Source organism: Aphelocoma coerulescens, chromosome 12 (genome assembly GCF_041296385.1).
Source record: "Aphelocoma coerulescens isolate FSJ_1873_10779 chromosome 12, UR_Acoe_1.0, whole genome shotgun sequence".
NCBI classification, from domain to species: Eukaryota; Metazoa; Chordata; class Aves; order Passeriformes; family Corvidae; genus Aphelocoma; species Aphelocoma coerulescens.
The window spans coordinates 4,753,844-4,777,108 of NC_091026.1; the positions used below are offsets into that span (position 1 = coordinate 4,753,844).

Genomic DNA, 23,265 nt, shown 5'->3' on the forward strand with positions numbered 1-23,265 from the left:
ACCAGGTGGCAACTGGGAGCTCCTGCTCAAACCTTGGCCGAGGCAGAGGCAAAAAGTTGGGTTGCAACAGTTTCAGTGGCACTGTCCCCAGAGCAGCCAGGACATCTCATTATACACAGCTTGCCTTGGGAACATCCATCACCCTGATGGGGCACAGATGCAATGGCAGCAATAATGTACATACCTCCCTCAAAAAAATTGGATAAAGGGACAGAAACTTGGACCTGGCTCTAATTCCAACTGTTGCACCCTGAACACATCTTCATTTGTAGTATTCATTTACAGGTAGTGAATAATATTTGCATAATTCATTGGAGTAAAATGGCAAAACAAATACATATAGAACATGCTACAATCACAGATACCTGAAACATGAAATAATTTAAAAATACAACTTTACAGAGATTGATATTTAAAACCAAAACCTTGTGATCTAACAAAATGTTCAGAGTTGGGCAGCCTTTGGATGTGGACATCACGGAATGCTTTCCTTCTCCCCTTTCCTGTCACCTTCAACACAGATGTATCTTGCAAAGCAATGCAAACTCTGCAACAACTCAACAAAAACAGGGATAACAGGAGGAAGGAATGTTAAAAACTGATTTTAATAAATCATGTTACAAAACCCTACAACCAGTTCACAAAGGAGAATTGAGGTCTCATTCAACACTCTGAAGATGGGAACTGGGCTCCCCAGATGAGGTCCAAAGCCTCAAGCTGAGATTTGCTGTGTGTCACTCATCTGACAATTCAGATCCACTCTGGAGCCCTGTTTTCCTTTTTGTCTTTTGACATTCTCCCAAGCCTATTAACACACCAGTACTCTGTGTGCCTACCACAAAGTTGTATTTGCCTGCATCACTGGAAGCACATCATTTTTATCCCAGACTCTGATAACACTTTCACAAATATTTGCTTCACCTAAACTAAAAAAAAAACAAAGCCAAAGCCCACAATACAATGAGAGAAAATATTCTGATCACAAAATAAAACATACCAGCAAACCAAGGCCAGGTTCCCATGAAATAAGAAGAATTAAAATAGGAAAACAACAGTGGGTGGATGGTGAAAATCTTTGGATCCTGAAATGCCACCAAATCACCATAAAGAGAGTAGCATCCTCCCCCCTCCTGACCCCAGGAAACAAACCAACTCAAACATCCCATAATTTGCTGTGATCAGCACACCTTAGGCACAGGATCTGGAGATGATTACCGGAAGGGATGCTGGCAGGCACCAGGGTCCATTCAGAGAACATGCATTTGCCACTTCTTCCTGAATTTCAGAAGTCTCTCTTCTAAACCAGTCCCTTGCATGTCCAGCTGCACGCCCTGGAGGTTGTGGATCCAAGGGAACAGCAATGTTCGCTGCAGGATACTTTAAACTACTTAAATCCTTACTGAAACTCTTCACATCAAAGTATCAGTTAAACTAAAAACATTACAAGAGAGGGGTCTGACAGTGGCAGAGACACAACATAGTGGCTACAGTTCAGAAAACTTACATGTTATCCAATGTGAATCCATGACAAACTCAAATCTTTACATGAGACTACATGAAGACTTTATGAAAATGGAAATGTATGGATGCTTTTTCCTGTAACAAGAATAACTGTTTACAGTTTAGGTGATATTCTGTAACTATAGGAGGTAAGTTTGGAAATACAGACTATTAGCAATTCTACTAAACTACAAACACTCTTAGCAGAACACTTGGCACTTTTCTATTCCCCAGTTTAAAACAGCAGCAGAAGTTACTCTTGTAGATGGCTGTTAAAGCCTCAGTGCATTAGTATGCTGAGACTGCCTCCTGTTCTCTCCTCTTGTCCTACGCAGTTAAAGCCAAACCAAAAACCTGTACCGTTTCTGGCGTTACTGTACCTTCCCTTGCAATATGCAACAGAATCCTGTCAGATCCATTAGTCTTTAAAAGCAAAGCCCTGATTCAAGTTATCAAAACATTATCACACTGTTCCCTCTTTGCAGGATAGCATCTTCACAATCTCATTTGTGTCTTTGTGGAGTGGACCGAGGTGATCATATGATTTTAAATTGCTCTGTTTAACTTTTACCCTCCACCCACAGGTCCTTGGCTTCTGCCCTCACTGGTTGTTGCAGCCCGGGGCCGCAGAGGAGGCGCCCGCCTGCTTCTGCTTCTTGCGGCGTTTGTTCAGGAGGCGGTTGTTGGACGTTTTCAAGTCTTTGATTTTCACCTGATCATAGTCCACCCTCATGGTAGCCAGAGCACTGGTCATCTCCTCCTGAAAGCGAGCAAGCAATGGATTGAAGCCCCTGCGGCAGTAAGAGCGCAGCCACCCCACACTACAGCCTGGAGAGGAAGGGACACAAGGAGCCCTCTGTCACCCCCCAGGCAGCAAGGGCTGAGCCTTTCTGTGGCACTGCACCAGGACCAAAGGCTTCCTCCTACCAGGGGCTCAGCCAGCAGGAACTGTTCACACAGCACTTCACATGGGAGCACACAGGACCATGCTCTGCTGGCCTAAATTCCACCGTGTCCCGATGCCCAGCACTTCTCCCTGGCTGGCTCTGCGCCTCCACACAAAGAACTTTAAAAGTATCTGCTTCAAATTCACACACCTCCTTAGTTTGAATTAATGCTTAAGTACAGGCACATTTTAAACTTTTTAATAAGGTTGTAAAAAAAAAAATAAAAAATCTGTTAAAGTAAATGAATGTCTAAGCATTTGGTTCAGGAAAGGCAAAACAATTCAATATCACGGGAATGCCAGTAGCTCGAGGGAATACCTCTGGGACCTATACAAAAGCACAAGCATAAGAAATTCTCAGAAACATGGTAAAAAAGGCAGCTAAGTGAAAATAACTGCTTGATCTCTCACTCAGAAGGCAAATGTTGCCTAGGTCCCAGAAAATGTTACCATTACATAGCTCAACAGCTGAGACTACACATCAGTGATTTAAATAAAATCAGTAATCAATAAAATACACTACAGGAACGTTGCGATTGTCAAAATGCTAAAAATTTTAAGTGCGGAAAATTCAGCCTTAATTGTAAAAGCACGCCAACCTGTTAAAGGCCAGCAGGAAAGAGTTAAGGCTTTCAGTGTGCCCTACAGTTTCACTTTGCAGGAGGCATTCAGCAGTCATCAGTACATACAAACAGTAGGTGAGGCACCTGCTTAGATTAAGGAAGAGACAATTTTTTTTCTCTCTTATTCCCCCCACCAAATGTCCTAACAAGACAAGACTAAGGTTATTCAGTGTTGTTCCACAATTCAATAGCACTGCAGAAAACCAGAATGCAGCTCAGCCCTCCCACCTGTCCCCCTACATTTTCATCACATTCTTCACTGTAATGAAGTTCAAACTGCCTCAGCACTGTCCTTCTCCTCCCTGGGTACCCACAGTGGCTCAGCAGGAGCATCATTAATGCCTTTGATCATAAACACCATCTTTGTTGATAGCTGGTGCAGCTGTAAGGCTGCCAGATAAAGCTCAAATAGCATTCCTTCTTTTTTTAAACAGTTATCATATACTCTACTGTTCTAACCAAGACTGTTTATGCCTCCCTTGTTTGACATGATTGTATTCAAAATAGCCACAGTATCCAAGGAAATGCACATCGCCAGAGGAGGCAGCACATTTCATCTCCTATCAGACTTGACTTAAAGAAATGTGAACTTAGATTGACTCACTTTAACTTCATCCCAGTGGTCTTTATCCTCTTGCAGGACCCGTGCAGTGTGAAGAGGAGTTGGTGGCACTGACATTGATCTCTGTGAAAAGAGAAAAATACCAAAAGAAGTTCTGAAAAGCAACACTTGGGAAGTGACTTCTTGCTCTTCTATGTGTATGAAGAGCATAAAAGTTGATCTAACATCCTCCAACGACCCTCATTATTCCTGTTTCCAATCACTTCACAAACAAACTCGTGTGTGTGGTAGAAAAGGACTACAGTCCCCACACAATAGTTTCTTGAAAGAACAAAAGGAAACAGAAATCAGTGCTGAGCTTCTTTCACTCTGCTCCCTTCCAGTCCAACCTAAACTTTTAGGTACATTTTAGATTTTAACTGTCATTTCACTATTCATTAGTCAATCTCTTAAAGTGGTTAATTTGACCTTCATCTCCTAGGATTTGTTGTAGGAGACATTTTCCTGTACGTATGCATTAACTGAGATTACCACTTCATCGGACTAAGTGAGCCCCAAAGAGGAAATGACACAATTCTTCTCAGCAAGGCACAGCTCAGAAGACAGTGCATCCACATGAAACTGGGATCTATGCTCACCTGCCATGAGAGATCAGGAGATACTTCACATTAGAATAAGGGACAATTTCTAAAGCATGAAGCACAGCTCCCTGGCTAAACTCAACAAGAATCATGGCAATTCTTGCCAGTCCATAACCCAAACTATAATTTCATTTGGATACTCTATTTTCTTTATGCTTTCTACCCAAACTTGCTGTCTGCTGCTGTAACATCCTATAGCTGCATGTCAACAATGCCTGAGGAGATCTCTGTACAGCCCTGTAAAACAAACCCTACATTGGAAGCAGCACTTATGCTCCCCCAAGCTCAGAGCAGCAGTGCAGCAGTCACAGAAGCAAAGCAGAAATCCTGACTCCTGCATCCTCTGGAAAAGGACCCAAGCTGGCCAGGGTACAGTTTTATCAAACACAGCTGGGACAAGAGAAATGGAAAACAAGCAGACTGGCTTCAGCGATATCCTTGTGGAAGGTGCTCTCCTTTCTGCTGTGAGCTGTTGCTTGTTTAAAAAAATCTTATACACAAGGAAGTAGAGGATTCTGTGCTCCACCTAAACTGACAATTTTTGCCTAGTTCACAGCAAAATACTTCTGCCATCCATCTCATTTAAAAAAAGAGGGGAAAGGAAAAAAAAAAAAGAGACACAAGCATCCTCCTCTGGTGCTTGTGCAACTCCCCAGACAGGTTTCTACTTTGGGATTTAGGAAAAGGGAGAACACAGACATTCATTGTATCGGTCTTTCCCTCTCCCTCCCTCTGCCCCCTGTGAGCAATAGGTTCAGCAGAAAAAAAAGCCAACCTGCAGCTTTCTTGCAGGAAGGGTATGAGAGCAGGGCTCTGGTGCAGCAGAGTCTGCAGACCTTGTCTCTAATCTCCTCCTCATTAATTGGCTCTTTGCATATTCCAAGTACCAAGTGTCGCTGTAGGTGGCAGCTTCCTTAGCTATTAGGCACTCACTCCATGAAATTCCTCACCTGCTGACTTCTGAAACACCTTCTTGGGGCTTCAAACACTTAAAGCAGGAGGTATTTATTCTGAGCAGTGATTACACTTTTATTTGGTTAAAAAGGACTCCGAAACATTGTCTGGGGTCTGTTCTACAGAGTCTTTACAACCTCATTTTCTCAGCTTTCACAACTCTGAATGACAACACCTTTCTACTTCATCAGGACACCCTACAGATACATTTCATTTGATTCCAAGGGCTTTCAGGTCCTGCAGCAGGCACTGGAGGAATGGGGACTATCAGCCACACCTCTGCTTCTGCCCTGTCCTCTGAGGATCAGCACAGACACACTAACACCAGGGGAACAAAGGGCATTCTACAGCAGAAGTGATTCTGTTCCTAGTTGATGATTTTTTGGGCAGCAAGAACAAGACTGGTATCTTTTTAGACACAAATGTGAGAAGCATAACCTACTATTTTGAGGGACACCTACAGAGCAGAGATGGTATCATGAAACTCAGTCTTGTAACTTCTGGGATTCGTGTCTCTCATTTGAAATAGTCTGTACTGTATTAATACAAGTACTTTTTTCTTTTTTACCCCCAAAAAATTTTCTAAGGAAAAGTAAATTCAACCAAGTCATACAATGAAACCTGAACTGGGACCATTAATAGCTCTGTGTACCACCCTACCAGGGCAATAAGAGACCCTTGCTCCTCCCCCATGCATTTCCAAACTCTGCCAAGGATGAGAATTCCCACTGAGCACAGGAACGTGTTCACACTAACATAGCTATGCACAATGGTGCCTGAGACCACTAATAATAGCTCTTCAAATCCTGCACCAATGAAGTAAGCACATAGAGTTTATTTTTATATTTTTAAAGAGAGTAACACATGCATATGCTGCAGAGTCAACAGTGACTGCCTGCTCACAGAACACAGACACATCTTGGGCTGTTGCTTCCAAGGACATGACTGGGGGTGTCTCCCCTTGTGTGTCCTCTGGTAACACCAGGAGCAATTGTGGCTTTACGGGCAGGTGACCCTCTGTGGAGGGCACAGGAGGTTAATTAAGGGAGCAGCGGTAATAACCATCCTCCTCTTGCTGTGCTGTGTGGAGCTACACCTAAGTTCTGCGTGTAAGAATCAATTCATGGTATAAAAAGAGATATAAGACTCACATTAATCCAAGGGTGATTCATGAACTGAGAGACTGTCATCCTCTCTGTTGGGTCAGTCTTCAGTAAATGGCGAATGAGTTGTTTGGCTGAAAAACAGAACCAACAGGGCATGGTGTAGTCTAGGACTGCATTCCCAAATAACCTTGGGAACACAAGGACCTGCTAAATGAAGAAACACAATTTTGCAGAACTGAAAACACCTCCCTGTTGCTGTGACCATGTTAAGAAGCCATGTACAGTGGGGCAGGTCACTGTGTTTAAAGGGGCATCCAAACAAACAAAACATCCAAAACAAGAGGCAAGAAGAAAAGGCCTGGGGATTCCAGCTATGCTCTCTACATCACCACACCAACTGCTTTGAGAGCTGGAGGAAAAGAGAAGCACAGGAACAGAAAGCTGCTAAGCTGCCTGCCTCATTATGAGCATTATGAGCTGAATGAATACATAAGCTGATGTTTTGAGAAACGATGGAAGACAACAAATAGCACAGGCTAAGGAATAAAGGGACAATGAACTTTGACAACTGAGAGGCCACTAAAAAGACAAAAAAATCAAATAAATGGATTATACAAACAGGCTTTGCAGCAGCTTTCTGTGAACATGGGATCTGCCAAAGCAAGAGCACTAATAAGTAAGATATGAAATGGCAAGAGTCTAGACAAGAGTTTCATTAATGTGGGTGGACAGACTGGAAACACTGCATCCAAAGAAGTTACTCAGAGGGACTTACACAAAACTTCCTTGGGAAACCTAGAAAAAGTTCTAAATAAGAGTTCTCTTTTAGGAACATCACATGCAAGATGACTAAATGCTTGTAAGAAGTTGCCAGAGGTACAAGTTTAGTTTGTTGAGAGAGGCTGCAAAGGACAAGAACAGCACCAAGCAGGGAAAAAAGCAGCTGCCTACTGAAGGTGCCTCATCAGCCTGAAGAACACCCACAAATGAGATGGATCTTAACAGGATCAAAGGTAGATGCTCCCTATCTCCATCCATGCAAGCATACAGAAACCCTACACACAGTCCAAGTACATGTTCTCTCATTGAGCTCCTCTAGCACGTTTTTAACTGCTGGAATATGAACAAGACCCAAAGCAGAGGAAATATTTAGCCAGAAACCCATGACTAAAACATCTCCCTCAACACTGTTCAGCAGGCTGTGCTGCACACAGAGCCACAAGATCCAGTGAGGGGTGAAGATGCCCCAGGGCACAAGAGGATCCAAGGATAATTGTTACTGCTAAACAGCAGACAAAAACAGGACACAGCAATGTAAAGGGCTTGTACAAAAAACAGGTAAGCCCAGACATTACTGACTCTTCTCTTTAATATGACAGGCAGGTGAGACTTCCAGCTTATGAGACTGTCAGGATAAAAGGGAATCAAAAATACCCACTTTCAGGACACTGATTTGAGCCCAGCAGCTTTTGATCAATGATTTATACCCAAGAAATTGTTGACCTTGATTGAAGTGGTGGCTGGCAAATTCCCACACCCCAAAAAGCTAGCATGAAAACTTGCCATCCTTGCTGGCTGGATCACCAAGGAGGGCAAAGACTGAATGAGTTCTTAAAACAGTTTGCCTTTCTTCCAGCTCAGCCTGCATTGGAGCTGTCCTGGCTGTCTCCTTTCTAAGGATCAGAATCTTCTGTTTCCAGAGGGTTTAATCTCAGCATTCACTAGCACTAGCTGGATTTTCAAAGAAGGTTTTCAGTAGTCATTTACTTTTTGTAGCACTGAGGTTGCTGGCTGGTATCTGAGTTCCTAGTTGTTCTCTGTATCACCTAACAAAAAATTGATTTAAATTGTAAAAGAAAGGGAAAGAAAAGCTCAGACAGATTTTTAGAAATAGTCTCTTTGTAAGCACTGCAGCACTGCACACAACCATGCACACACTCATCAGCACCAGGAAGCATTTTTACCTTCCTCTGATACTTCAGCCCACTCTGGATTGGGAAATCCATATTGCCCCATCCGAATTCTTCTCTTCATCCCTGGAGAAATGGCTTGACCAGTGTTTGAGTAGAATGGAGGGAACCCACACAGGCTGTAAGAGTGGACAAAGGAATTTTCATAACTATGAAAGTCCTTTTACCTCTTAAAAAGTTTTATACAAGATTATATTCTACTTCAGGCTGCACAATCCCAGTGCACAGCTACTTGTGAGTGCAGATTTCTGTTCACCAGGCTTCTTCCCAAATACTTACAGAATATATGTGATGACACCCAATGACCACATGTCACATGATTTGTCATACTTCTCAGGACCAAGGACTTCTGGGGCTGGGGAAGATTAAAACCACAAATTAACAGAGTACCAGATATTCCTCTTCATCTCCATCACCTTGTCAGTAGCAGCACCCTTCAATAACAGGTATCAGAGGCATTAAAAAAATGCAACTCACTGCAGGAACTGGGTAGCATTTTTGACTGACAAGTTCCTAAAAGCATCTAAAGTAGCTTTAAAAAGGAGGAACAGAGCTGGAAAGATGCCCTACTCCTCACCTTGGTGTCTCTCTGCTCAAGAGAGTACTAAGATTAACAAAAAGCAGAAGGAGCTACAGCTAAATGCGTGCAAGGAGACACTGCACTCAAAGAGGCAGGAGCATATGTTCCAGCAATCAGAATAGAAAGGCCCTACTGGAGCTGTGATAAAATTTTGAATGATACCTAGGTGGTATGTTTAGCTCCTGCAGCTACAGGGCACTGTACTTTTCTTTGGCCTCCAGAGCACTATATTTTTTCCACTAAGTAACAAAATTAGACAGAGATACATTTAGAGGGGATTTTTTTTGTCCCCTGGGGCAGGTAAACTGGCAGGGAGCTTGATTTTGTAAGGAAAATGATTCTTTAAACATATGAGCAATCATGCTGGTTTATAAAAAGGTGTTGAGAAGGGAAATGTCAGCTTGTTTATACACAAATATAAAGGCATAAAAACATACGTGTGTAAACTCTTTAACATTTTATCACCAAACCCAGCTTACAAAAATATAGAAGGAGGCATGAGAAAAAGAGTATTGCTAATGTGGTTATCTGCTGCTAGTGAATAACAGTACCTTTCAATACAGAAAACTAGACAAGCTTTAATCAGAGAAGTAATTTTTTGAACAAATTAAGTCCTTTTTCCAGCAAAGAAATTCCAAGCACGGACTGCCCCAGTGATACCATATGATGAACGACTATTAACTCAAGACTAAAACGAGTGCATAAAGGATAGACTGCTGTAGTATTCATTGCACAGTGCTTCAACTTTGGACAAAATGAAGGAAAAACTCTGCTGCAATTAAGTCACGTTGGTTCTTTATTACTAATTCCTCAATCTGCCAGCTTAACAAGTTTTATAGCTGAGGCAATACTCTTCTCTCTTATTGCATTAGTTTAAGCTAAGGAAAGTTTTGCAAGGAAACACCCAAATATCATGAAGCTCAATTCAAATTATGGCTCATATTACATCATTCAGAGGAAACATCAGGATTACTTCAAGTGTAATCAGAAGAAATTCTCTCTCTCTCCTTGTAAACCCTCATTTGTATCTCCTGTGAAGCCTGTTTCCTCTGCAACCAAGGCAGAAAGCAGGAGCACTGAACTGTACTGGAACCAGACTAGGTTTGGGCTGGATTCCAGTTTAAATCCTGCAGGCTAACACTTCACATTACAGCCACAATAGAAGATTTCCCACTGCTGTAAGGGAATGAATGACTGAAACACAAAAGAAACGTGCCTTGGATAACTCACCCACATAATAAGGAGTGTAACAGGGGGTCTGCAGTGCATTTACAGTGGTTTCTTTGGCAAAGCCGAAGTCTGTGAGTTTGAGCACAGTATCTTTGTCTTTAGACGTGTAAAGCAGGTTTTCAGGCTGGAAGGCCACCAAAAGAGGATAAAGAGGACAATGAAGAGATGTCTCTAATGAGCTGACAGGTCAAACCCACCACCACCATTTAGGTCTTCTTACTTCTATCACATCCCCACCAAACACACAGAAAATTTCCTCCCACCATGCAGCATTTTTCCTCAGACTAAGTATCAACATCCTTCTTAGCAAGGTATCTGGGAGAGCAAACCACAAGATCCCATCCAACAGGTACCCAGTCTGGCTTCTTGAACCTCTCCCAGTTCTCTGCACTTCCTGGGACTGATCTGTGTGATGACAGCAGCTGATCTGACACCACACTGTGCCTCAAGCAACCGAGGGGTAGGACAAGGGAAATCCTCAGCCAAAGCCTCCATGAGCAACTGACACAACTCCATCAAAATTAAATGATGTAGACACAGTCCCGTTGCTGCTTTCCCCTCCTCCGTCTCCTGAAGCCAGAGTTAATTCCACTCCAGCTCCACACTCCATAGAGGCAGAAGTGGCACAGAGGGAAATACAAGCTCTTGTGCCCAGAACAGGGACAACAGGGTATTTCCATTATCTACAACTAGTTCAACTCCTTTCCCAGTTTACCCCCCAGTGACACCATGATGCATCAGTTCTCCAGCTAAACACACAGAAACATCTGTAGAAAATCCATCAGCTCAGAGCTGTGGAATGAATCTGCTCCCTCAGCCTATCATCACATGTCCTGCTCTCCAGCACATTCCATCCCATGCCGTGGCCCCGCGCTGGAAATGCCGGGGGTGCAGCGAGCTTGGTTTTGCTTGTGCTGTGCACTTCACAGCATGAACACAAAATACAACACTACAAACTCTGTCAAGCCTCTGCAAAAAGATAGGGGTTCAAACTTTACCTCATTAAACACTGGCAGCAACTGAGATCTCCCTATTTTCCCAAATATTCACACACTTATTGAAATGGGTTAGATGCATGAAATTGGTATTATTCCTCCCAAAAGTTTCTCCTTTTTCTGAAGAAGGTTTTGCTGTTTGGGGGTTCTGTGAGGGGTTTTTTTGTTCTTCTTTTTTTAATGCAAGCGTGATGCTGAAAACAACTAATTACTGGCAAAGACTGTACATAGAGGCATCTAGTATAACTTCACTTGAAGCAGTGTTATTTTCTTGCTAATTAATGGATTGCAAGTGGGCAGTACCTCTTTAACTAAGCATCTGACTATCATGAGATTTTTCTGCATTCCATACACAACTGGAAGGCACTAGCACACATGAATATTCCAACCTTGGACTAGTTGCAAACTAGTGAGCAAATCCTGTCTCACACCGGCAGAGGAACAGGAACACTCTGATTGCACTCCCAGTTCTGTTAAAATCACTGCTGCCCAGGTTTTTTCTTGCCATGAGTTCTATTCCCCTGCCCACACACCTTGGAGCCTCACCTTGACATCTCTGTGTGCGATGTTCATCGAGTGCAGGTACTGGATGGCTGTCCCAATGTCTCTCATTATTTCAGCGGCCTCTATAAATACAATTTTAGAGAAAGGTCACATTAATATTCCCACTGTAACTCAGGGACAAGCTCGGGAATGCCTATGGCTTACAAACAGCTTGTTGGAACACAGGACAAGCATCAAGACTGGAGAAACCCTAAAATTAGCCCTAACAGCTGTGTTTTGGGTTTGCAGGCACCAAGCCCCCGACTGCCCGGCTGCTCAGCCCTCCTCCTGAGCAGGCACTGCAGCCCAACAGCTCAGACTCCTCAGGAGCTTGGAAACTCATGCTTTAATTTGCTCACCAAAAAAAGCAGCAAGAGCAGAGCAGGTACACAAGCAGCAACTGTTAAGAAAGGAGCTCCAACCAGAATATATCTCTAATTGTCCAGGACATGTCCTTGGTTGTTTGAAACAGAAATTTAGCTTTCAGTTTCTAGTTCAGGGGTAGGAGGAAGATCTAACAGATTTTCTAAAAATAGAGCAACATAACAATATAGTAATTTTAGGATAGGTCACATCTTAATTCTTCACTGTCTTTAGAAGTTTTTCATCAGGAGGAACAAAATCAACAGCTCTATTCAGCAAAGCCCGAACTACCACCTCTGAAATAGTATGTTTCAAAAACTTAACAGAACCCCCCTGGGAAATGCTACTGGTGGAGAGCTGCCTTGCAACAGCAGTGCTCTGGGAGTCTGGAAGGGTTCAGTTACACAGGGAGGGGTTTCAGAGCAAGGAGGAATGACATTCCCATGTGAGCATTATATCACATCTCCACTGACAGGGAAACAATAGAAACTTCAACCTGATCCTCTGGGTTCTGCACAGGCAGAACTGGTACTGTAACCTGGAATCCTTTTTCACATGGCTTGAGATTGAAACTATACAATCTCAGACAAGGACAATCAGAATGCAGAAACATTCCTATTCTTTGGGGAAAACCTTGCACAGCCTCCTCCTTCCTAATCCTAATGGGAAGCTGTGGCTATCTAAACAGGCAGTGAACCTGGGGAATCCAGTGGCACAGGGCTCATTTATCTCAGGAAAGAATTAAGGTGGTTTTTTGTTTAACACTCCCAGGTGATTTCTGAGTAAGTATTTATAATGTTATACAATGCCATATAATGTAGAAAAATAATGTTTTTAGTAGAGTGCAGTCTCTAATGTTCACAGAACCAGTTTTCTCCCTGGAATTCGTGTTTTAGAGAAGAACAAATAGAGTTTCTAAAAGTGCTCATTTTCCCTGCACAAGTCTCTTATAGGACTAAAAAGGATTCATCCTGGGCTAGGAAATGCAGAAGAAGAAAACGGACTGGCCTCTACACCAGACCTGCAAAATAAGTCACAGTAATTTACAAGCTCATGTGTATTTTTCTGCTTCTAAACACTTTTTTCAGGCCAATAGTTGCAAACACTAACACCTTACAAACATTAATGGTTTTACTCTGAGCAGAAACAAGCTCGTCTGCTATGAGGGGGCAGGGAGAACTGTGGTCAAGCAGACCTGTGGTTCTCTGTCAATAATAAATAGCAAAGACAATAAAAAGGGCAAGACTAGTCCAGTGCAAACTCTGTCCCTGTCTCATAGCAGGGCTTTACACTTGCTCAGCCCCTCCTATAGACAAGCAGGTTTGTTTGCATTGTGGCTAATGACACTTCCTTTCAAGTAGTGCTTTAAAACCCTTGGATAGGAGATGTTCCATCAGATGTGATTTGCTCATTACACTCATGACCCAACAGTGTGGCTGTGCAGTGATGCTGCTTGAGGGACAGCCAAAGAGAGATCGCAGCAGGAGCTACACTGATCATGTCAGAGGTGGTCTGGCACGAGAGCAGGGATCAGAGGAACAGACGCTCTCATGGTACAGAAATTAAGAAGCTGAGCAGATTTGTATAAAGATTTTTCTCTAAACCTTCCACATTTTGCCTGAACTTGGCCAATTCTCATAATTCCTGGTTCTCAGGAACTTTTCAAAATCACTCTTAACACACAGTGGGAGAAATAACAATAACAAAAACAGCAACCATAAATGAAAGCAAAGAAAAACTCCTAAAAGGAAACTAAGCCAGGGAACTGAGAAATGGAGAAGAAAGAAAAAAATCTTTCACAAACTTGAAAATTAAACTTGCAATATTTCACCTCTCTCAGTGAAAGCTTGGTCTCCTCTCTCCTGGATCCTGCTGAACAGCTCTCCTCCCTCCATGCTGAAACAAAGAACACAAAAAACCCCACCTTGTATTAGCAGAAAGGACAAAATTAACACCTGACTGTGCATCCATATAATCTCACAGAGCCACGGCAGGAAAAGATAAAGATTACAGGCTGCCTCCTATGCCAATGCTCCCTAAACATCACACTCACTTGCATCAATGCAGAAAGCCATTCTGGTATGGCATAAACAGAAAAAAAAATAAGACCAGGGAGTTTTGATGCTTTCTGTTTAATGTACCCTGTCACAGGAAGCACGACACACAACACTGGGAAGTCAGATATGCCAGCACTAGGAGGCTGACAATAATCTTGTTTCATGTGAGGGGTACAGAGGAAGAAAAAGAAAGAAGCAAAGACACCTAAAAGAATTATTTGTCCCCCAGTGAAGAGGACAATAACTGTGGTATTGCAGACCAGGGAGAGAATAGGGAAAGTTAGAGTCAAAACAGTTACAAGACAGGTCACGTTGGATCATTGGATTCACATCTGAAGTTGGAAGCCGATCACAACCGAAGCAGAATGTATTTGTAGAGATGCATCTTTCAAGAGAGTATTAATCACTCAATGCTTTAATGAGGACAATTGCTATGGAGCACAATGCAAATTTGTTTTCTGGTTAAGGTTCCTCATTCTTCCATCACATAGGATGGCTGGAATAGCTGCACACTTCCTTACCAGTTCCATAAAGGGAACAAAATATTTCCTGTGCAAATCAAAATCCTGCTGCTGAGAAATCCCCCAACTTCCACCTAAACAAAACATTCTCCCACTCCCTCCATCCCTCCAAAGGCAGTGCCTAGTGAGGGGCTGCTGCTGGTCCCTACCATTCCATGACGATGAGCAGGCATCTCTTTCCATGATGGATATTCTCATACACATCCAGGACATGGACAATGTGAGGACATCCTGAGGCTCGCCAGTGATACTCGACCTCCTGACGGGCTTTGGGATTGTCGTACAGGAGCTGTGGAGAAAAAGGAGAGAGCAAAGTCAGTGAGGCACCATCGTCCTGCTATGAACTGGCACCACTATGCACTGGGGCTCAAAGATGAGCTCCAGATGAGAAAACCTTCTCCAGTCAAAGGATGAGAATCCATCACAACACATTCACCTTCTCTGGGCTGTCCAACTTGTTAGATTGAGGAATACAGAAACAATTGGTCCCTTGGAACTGGAAGGGCCTTGAGTGACAGCAAGGAGAGATTTTGAATCAGAGATGGAGACAGATCTATCTTACCCACTTCCGGATGGGAAACAGCAAATTTTTCTTACTTGCGTGCAATACTTTTAAACAGAGAATCCCTCTGCTAAAGACAATAACCCTCCCACCTCCCCCCAGCTGCTGGGAGAAGAGACTTCCAGGTGGGTGCAGTGCAAATCCCTGAAGAAGTTCAGGAAGATTTGAAACAATGAGGACTTTCACAGTGACTCTGAATGCGCTGTTTAAATACTACACATATTTCTGACCTCACCAGAGTAAGAGAGGGACCTTTGGCTATCTAGATGCTTGAACTTTTTTCTGTCACATGTCAGGCCAGTTTATTTTAAAGGCACTGATCTCTAGAAGGGCAGCAAGAGCTCATCCTTCCTGATCCTGCAACCTCATACACAAGAAGTGTGTCCCTTCCTGTCTGAAGCACTGCTCTGTACCCGACACCACAACTGAGCTTTTGTGCAGTAGGGGCACATTGCTGAATCGTGCCTGTTCCTCTCTGCCTCGTCTCTCCAGACACCACTAACACTTTGTGACAGAGCCTCCCTTTACTGCACATTTATACAGCTCCTGCACAATACAGCTGTGATCTGAGTTTGATACTTTATGCCCTATGGTAATAATCATGGTGATGATGGAGCAGCAACAAAACTGATGCTATATAAAGCATTGTTAAATGTAGTGAAACAGAATAAAAAACAAGCAAAAAACAATCACCTCAGATATATTTGTGTTAGAAAAGGCTCACAACAACTGTGGGGGAACTGTTAGCAGACAGGCAAATAAAAAGTATCGTTGCTGCACTATTAGGCCTTAAACTGAAGCTCTTTCCACGCATGTATGCTATCAGGTCCCAGTGAAAGCACAACTGCATGATAATTGCTGAAAACAAGAATTAACATGTAACCAACCTGTCATTAGGGACCTATGAATCAGAACAGGAAACAAATTGTTTCCATCCAATAGTCAAGCCACAAATGGTGTCACAGGCATCTTCAATACAGGCAAACACATTTTTTAAAGGTCACAGGAAGTAAGACACAAATTCTGTTTTCTTTGTTGACTTCAATACAGACAATTTACATCACTGGGAATAAAGTCTTACACCTCTTTGCTGCTTCAACATCCCGTTCAGCAGAGCAGACACAGTAACACAGCAGGAAAGGTCTGTAGCACTTCATACAATGCTGGGGAAGTCCTCAGGAACGACTGAAGAGAAGGTAAATGGCTTCTCTTCCAGGCTGGGAGCAGGAAAAGGGTTACAACTCCTCTGCCGAGTGCACATTTTTGTTTTTCTGTGAAGCATGGGGAGTCTGCAGGAGGGGCCAAGTGAGCTCAGGAGGGCAGCTCTGTGGCTCTGTAGCTGAATGTGCAGGAGCCCCACACCGTGACCACCCCGGGCCCCTCAGCCGGGCTCCAAAGCTCGCACACGGCACAGATTTTCAGCAGAGCAAGGGGCTGCAGGAGCTTTCTGGCCAAGTTCATTGCCCTCGCAGCCAACCTACTTCTGCACGGCTGTCATTCTGCACCCAGAGCACACCCCTTTGAGATCACTGTCCGCCTCTTCCTTCCTGCTCCAGCCTGGCTATGGCCTCATTTCCAACACAAATAGCTTCCTAGAGAAAGAGATGGCTCCAAATTGGACAAAGAGCCCACTAGTGAGTCCAAGTGCAGTTGCTTTACTTCTTTCAGCCGTCAGCCCATTCAGCAGCATTTCCTTCACAGCCACTGTGTTCTAGCTCAGTAGGAATGTCCATCAGCATTTTCCCCTCTGCCCTTCTGAGTTTGAGCTGCTGCCTTGAGGTCTCTTCAAAAGTTCAATTACATGTGCCACAATAAAGCCCAAACACCCTCAGGATTAACCAGGCCTTACAGTGTTTATTGCTTGGATATGACTGGATTAATGCCACTTCTGAGCAGGACACTTCAAAAAGCTTCTCCTCTATTCTCTGCTACTGATCAGACATTCCCAGTCTCTATATTAATGTAACTACACTATCATCTGTGTCTCTTGTGCTTGCACAGTGCACACAGAGATGCTGTTTTTCATGTTTGTACCAAGTGCTTATGAAAATTGTTTCAGAGAATTGAATTTTCACTCTCTGAAGAGCTTTTACAAGGCATTTTGATGCATACAAGGATGTTGCAGTTTCTTTTCTCCACCCTTCAAGTAAGTTTTGTACACTCCTTCGTGCCAAGATTGAATGTACTCATGTCAAGATGACACCTGGAGGAGCAGAGAAAAGGAAATTCAAAAATAAAGAGCAGATACACATACCAAGTAACATCTGATATACCAACCGTTAACCTTTGGATTTCTCCTTCTGAACTTCAAAAATAAAGTAAATCTTCTCTTTATGTCTAAAACTGGAAGGCAGAACTGTACCTTTTAATACATTTTAGAGACACAGACACTCGTAAAATGTAAGCGAGGCAGGGTTGAAAGCACCAACTTCTGCAAAATTTAAGTGATGATTTAGAAACACAGACTAAAATTTTAGACTTGTGGCTAAATATCACAAACTTGCAAAGAATCTAAATTGACATTTTGCCATCTTCCTGAGCCCAAAGAGCAAATGTGCTTCTATTGCTGCAATAGCTTTGATAAGACTTCAACCAGATTCCCTGATATTGTACAGAAGTGCAGAGGCAGTTGTGAACAAACCCAGAATTTCAGATCAGTTTTCCAGTGCTGCTGGTTTGAGGGAGGAGCAGCTTTGGGAACAGGAGCCCCCAGTCACTCCCCTAAAGTTCCCTTGAGGTTCAGCTGAGTCACAATAGGCTGTGGGCAGGATCATGAACCAGCCCAATTTCAAAACCACACAAACCCCAAGAGACGTGCTCCATCTCCCAGTTTCTCATGAGACCAGATGACACAAAGCACAGCAGCCTTTGCACAGCTGCGAGGGGATGCCCATGTGTGTGGTCAGAGAACACAGTTTGCTGCTCAGTACAAAACTGGAGTATTGCTGGAGCTCAGCATCACCGAACCAGTGCCTAAAAGCAGCAGATGAAAAAGGGAGGTCACCAAAAACAGGGGTGATGGATGGAAGGCAAGAAAGTACAGGATGTGATTCACACAACTCTCCTCAATATCTGAAAAAGCTGAAGAGGGAAAAGAGCAGCACAGTGGGAGTGCTCAGCCTGTTCCTGAGGAACAACAGGGCAGATGCCAGCAGACACTCCAGGATGTGCTGCCAGTTCAGGGCCTGGGCAGTGCAGGGAGGCCTGAACTCTTATTCTGGGGCACTGGCCTAGCTTGGGTTGGGGAGCACCTGCCAAACAAATTCTAAACTGCAGCTTGGAAGGTTGGCTCTGTGGAATTTCTCCCTGTGCAGAATTTCTTGATGGAAAGAGGAAAAAAAAAAGGCCAAAAAGTGACACAGTATCTTCTATTAGCTTTTCCATTGATTCAGTGTGGTGTACACAGGGAAGGACAGCAGGAACCCTCATACCTTAATGGTCTGATCTATACAGGAAATAACCTCAGGACTCCAGGGAGTGGCAAGTGATCTTCTGGACTCTGAAACTGTAACAACTGAGAGAGAAGATATCCATGGGCATGGGTAGGCAACAGGCTGAGGACAAGAAACAACCACTTCTCAGTGACTTTTCTTTAATATGCACTGCCAGATTACACAGATTCCTGTCAGACCTGCTATCTGCTCCCTACATAGGAGATTAAGACCTCCACATATGCTTCTTTATTTATTTTAAACTTCAGCAGTTCTTCCTAGTTCCAAACAGGTGCTGTGCTTGGATTAGAGGTGTTACAAGCTCAGTTCTCATCTACTCCATGTGCTACAATAAAGCAGCATCTGACACTGCAACCATCTCTTTCTTATATGCACCAGTTCCAGAATCTGAACTCTGCTTCCCTAGGCACTCAGTTTTATAATCTCTACGCTATCTTCCTTACTGGAAGGCTTCCCGTTATTAAAACAGAAATGGAACCTACAGAAACGTTCTGTCCTGGGGGTCCTTAGCATGCAATATTGACATAGAGGCACTTATATCTAGCTTATTTATGTTTCTAGCTGGGAAATAAAAGGTGTAAGGGGCTAAATGTGGGCGTTTTTGCTTTCTTTCCTCTTTGTGTGTGGCTGTTACAAAAATGCTGAAACCTACAAATAAGCCTTGGGAACTGAATTCACGCTGATGCACAGAACCTGACACCACTCGCAGCAGAGCAGTTCTTCCAGTCGCTCTTTATTCAAGAGGGGTTGATGGCAAAAGAGGCTTGGATAATGTTTCTTTCATCCCCTCCCTCCCCTATGCTACTAAAAGAAAAGAAAAAAAAAAAGAAAATAAAAAGATCTTATGGCTTTGGACATTTTGTCCTTTATTACATCCTGATTATTTCCACTACATCTATTAATTCAATGTTAACAACCTTTATCTGTTTCCAGGTCTCTTCATGAAGGATAAAGCCATCCTTTGTGTTAGAACACTCAAGGAATTGAAATAATCAAGGTTTCCTTCCTCAGGCATCAGCACTGCCCGCCAGTCGAGCTGCAGCACCAACCACGTGTGTGCCTGCAATGGCAGCCCAGCGAGTGGGGAATCCACTCCTGCAAAACTCCAAGAAAGCACCGATTTTATTCTTTAAAATGAAAACTATACAACACACTTCTGCTTGAGTTGTTTAGTACTGAAGCAGCAGTCTACAGCTAAGGGATAAACCAGGGCAGGCATAGGTAGAGGGTCATCTGTAAGCCTTCCACTTTTCTGCTGTTATTTCAAATGCAGCTTAGGCTGTTCGAAATTAAACCTGCTCCGAGGCTTCATTGAAACAAACTGTCATCCCAATTCCTGCAGAGCTGTCCAAGCTGCAACACAGCTGGCATTCCCTGGCCCCTCCATGGGGGCTCAGACAGACAGCCAGTCCCAAAGGTGGGCTTCTCCAAGCTAATAATAGGAACAACAGTCGAGTAGCACAATTTTCCAACACTCCTGCCCGTGGTATTGAATCCTTTTGCTCACCCTACTGAGTGTCAGGGTTGTACTGCCTGCACCGAAGGGACCCTTCTCTACCACCTCTTCCCTCCACTCTTCCAGTCTCTACTCAGCTAATCCCTGGGAATGGCAGAAGCTACAGCAGATCATTGGGACCTTGCCAGCACAAGTGAAAGTGCAAAGGACTCAGGGAGGATTCCTTGCACGTGGAGTCAGAGCCATGCTGAAACCAGCTCCCTGCTGACACACACGGCTTCAAATTCCTTCAGCACGTGTCTTAAAGGGAAAACAGGAGAAAAGAGTAGAATTGACAACGATAAAAAGAACAGGTTAACAGAGAGATGGGGTTTTTTTCTAAAAGTCTGAGCACTGGACGTACAGCAAGTCTGCTGAAGAACTTTGCTACTCCTGCTTCTCCATCCCTAGAGAGCACACACCACATAAATATTATTTTGCTCCAAGCCTCTCTCCTGCAGTGAATCAACCAGGTCTCTCAAAAATAACTTTGGTGTGGTTTCTGAATTTTATTTATTGTAGCAATACTCGAGTCACCACCAGGCACTCGCCATGACTCTACAACCTGAGGTAAATAAATGAGACATAGCACTATTAATGCTCTAATTACACATGCAACTAGCCATTCACTCTGCAAAGGTCAGCTGTCTTTGCTCATAAATGTTAGTGGAGATACAGGGAATGCAACTGAAATGGCAAAGCTGAGGGCCAGGATACATTTCAAAGGTATCCCCTTGCACACGTGAGGTTGGCATAAAAGGAAGTACAAAAAGGAGCCAAAATGCCCACAAAGAAAAGTGACTTTCCGGATACTCTGATAATCTTACATGAATGTATTTGAACTGCAGTGCCAAACATATGCAACTGTACAGTCAATACCATGGGGTATATGTAGATTGAAATAAAAAGCATGCTATGTGAACCATAATATTACTTTGTATTTTAATACTGTGCTTGTTCTGTGTGGGTGAGAAAATAATTCCTACTGGCACTGTAAGATTCCAGCTATTCTCAGTTGTGACAGGCTACAAACCAGCTGCATGTGGCTTCTGTTGTATTCAAAACACTGCAAATGGATTTTAAAAGAAAAATAAATCACCAACGGCTACTAACATGCTGCTACTAGACAAGAACATCCTCAAACACTTGTTTATACAAAAAGAAATCAGCTGCTCTCTCTACCTTCTCCTAATGACAATTTCTACCACAAAATGCTGTTTAGCCAGCACTGACAACTGCATTCAACACCTGCAGTCAATATTCAGCAGCTGGGGAGACCTGCTGTAAAGCCCTTTCCAAAAGCCAGACATGCTAATCTGTGATTAAAATAAAATAATCTCTAGCTCTGCCACTATTTTTACTCTTCCTAAATTCCCAAATTGATTAAAAGGAAATCTAAAATCCCAGCTGAAAATTATGACACTTCTTACCTTGTAATTTCACTCAAGTGTCTGATCCGAGGTTTGCCTTTAAAAGGGGAAAGAAAAAAAGAGGGAAAAAAAAAAAACCAACAAAAAAAACCCCCTTCAACACAAACTTCACTCCTGACAGCCATAAGTTCATAAATTCTGGTAACAAGGAGTCAGCTGACTTAACTTCAGTAATTTATACTCAATCCTTGGCTGAGCAAAATGAATGCACCTTGCTTGTGAAACCTTGCTGTGTAAGAAAATTCCAGCAGTACAAAATACAGTGGCACTTCCTCATATCTTCAGCCAATCAAACTTTCCCTCTGCTTTGACTTTAGCTACTAACAGAACACTAAAATAAATTCAAGACTACAATCTTGATCTTCTACGTGTCCAAGATCCTTACGCTTTGAAACAAAGCAAATAAAGGATCACTTAAAACTTTGAGATGTACACTATGGACAAGAGTTTTGATACCTGCCAGAGTGAAATCTCCCACAATGAGGACACATCTTTTCTGTCCAGGAGTCAGAGCTGTCTTGGGGCCAGTCTGAAACTGAGACAGAGTTTTCCACAAGAACTATGGCCATCCTAAAAAGCTCTTAGTATTTTCTGAAGTGACAGTTGTATTTCCTTACCTTCGACGTTCTTCTGTGCAACGTGATGCAGCAACACCTCTGGAATACACAGCAGCACTTTTCATGACCAGGAAATGGGCTGGAATGTGGTTCTGCCAGGATGTGACCCTCTCACACACTTCCCAATACTGACAGACACAGTTCCTAAGTTCCATTTTAACTGCCCCTAATCCTCCCTCCTCCCAATATATTATACCATGCCATTTTTCTTATATTTTGCTATAAATTTGCCTTACACCTCTGTTTTTCTTTAATAAAACCAGAACACCTCAATAGCATACCTAACAAGTAGTAACATTCTACACATTTTCCACAGAAAGAAAGGGAAAGAGAAAATATAGATATTATTCCGAGTGCTCTAATGCCCATTTCAGTGGTAACTGCCATGAAAATCACCCGTACTGCTGTGTGGGACAGCAGAACAATGATATCAACATTAGCAAGCCATGGCACAGCTTTGCTGGAGCAGGATGTGGCAGAAGGCACCGAGAAGATCTAAGTCCAATGTTCTCTTTCCCAGCCTTCACACCAATCAGCAGTATGGAAATTACCACAGATGTGATAATACTGAGCAAGGTAGAAGAAGAAATTAGGAACATGTTTAATCTCATTAATCACAGATAACAGTAGCTCTGAGAGAAACCCAAGCTGTCCCCCAGCCTTTCTCCGAATTTCTTGCATGTGTGACTACAGTCAAGAAGATTAAATCACCCAAGAACTCCCAGGAAGGCTTTGACAGAGGCTCTTCAGGGTGCCTGCTGGATTCCTGCTGTAGCCATTTGCCATGTGTCTGTCTTTTCACCCTTCTCTGCACCACAGCCCCATTTTTGGACAGTTGACACCTTAATGAGCTTCCCCTCATACCTGCAACTCTGTTCTCCTCCACATCCTCACCATTTGGCAGAGAAATTCAGAACGAAGATACTGTCCTGTCATACCACTGCCCACACACCTAAACTCCCTTTTAGCTGACTTCCCATCCCTTTCCACATGAATTTCAGGTTGCCATCCATGCATGCAAAGCTTGGCAATATGCCACCCCAGGCCAGCTCTTTCTCAAACAGAGCTGTTCTTCCTTGACATCTCCTTCCTCTACACCCACATTTGTGCATTCTGTC

General features: G+C 43.2%; 1 protein-coding gene across 9 annotated transcripts in view; it reads right to left on the reverse strand.

The window, feature by feature from the left end:
- Positions 1-586: 586 nt before the first annotated feature.
- The window catches only part of MAPKAPK3 (MAPK activated protein kinase 3), a 123,431-nt gene continuing 100,752 nt past the window's right edge, over positions 587-23,265 (reverse strand). For 6 of the 9 annotated variants that reach the window (XM_069027789.1, XM_069027786.1, XM_069027790.1 and 3 more), the window contains exons 3-11: positions 14,741-14,880; positions 13,845-13,909; positions 11,654-11,733; positions 10,113-10,236; positions 8,582-8,657; positions 8,297-8,421; positions 6,378-6,463; positions 3,674-3,754; positions 587-2,260 (exon numbers count right to left, since the gene is read on the reverse strand). In XM_069027789.1, coding sequence (XP_068883890.1) covers positions 2,102-2,260; positions 3,674-3,754; positions 6,378-6,463; positions 8,297-8,421; positions 8,582-8,657; positions 10,113-10,236; positions 11,654-11,733; positions 13,845-13,909; positions 14,741-14,880 — 936 coding nt within the window. In that variant the 3' untranslated portion in view covers positions 587-2,101. Of the gene's footprint in view, positions 2,261-3,673; positions 3,755-6,377; positions 6,464-8,296; positions 8,422-8,581; positions 8,658-10,112; positions 10,237-11,653; positions 11,734-13,844; positions 13,910-14,740; positions 14,881-16,234; positions 17,357-18,584; positions 18,668-23,265 lie in introns of all 9 variants that reach the window. The other 3 variants (XM_069027791.1, XM_069027793.1, XM_069027792.1) reach the window with 2 other exon arrangements.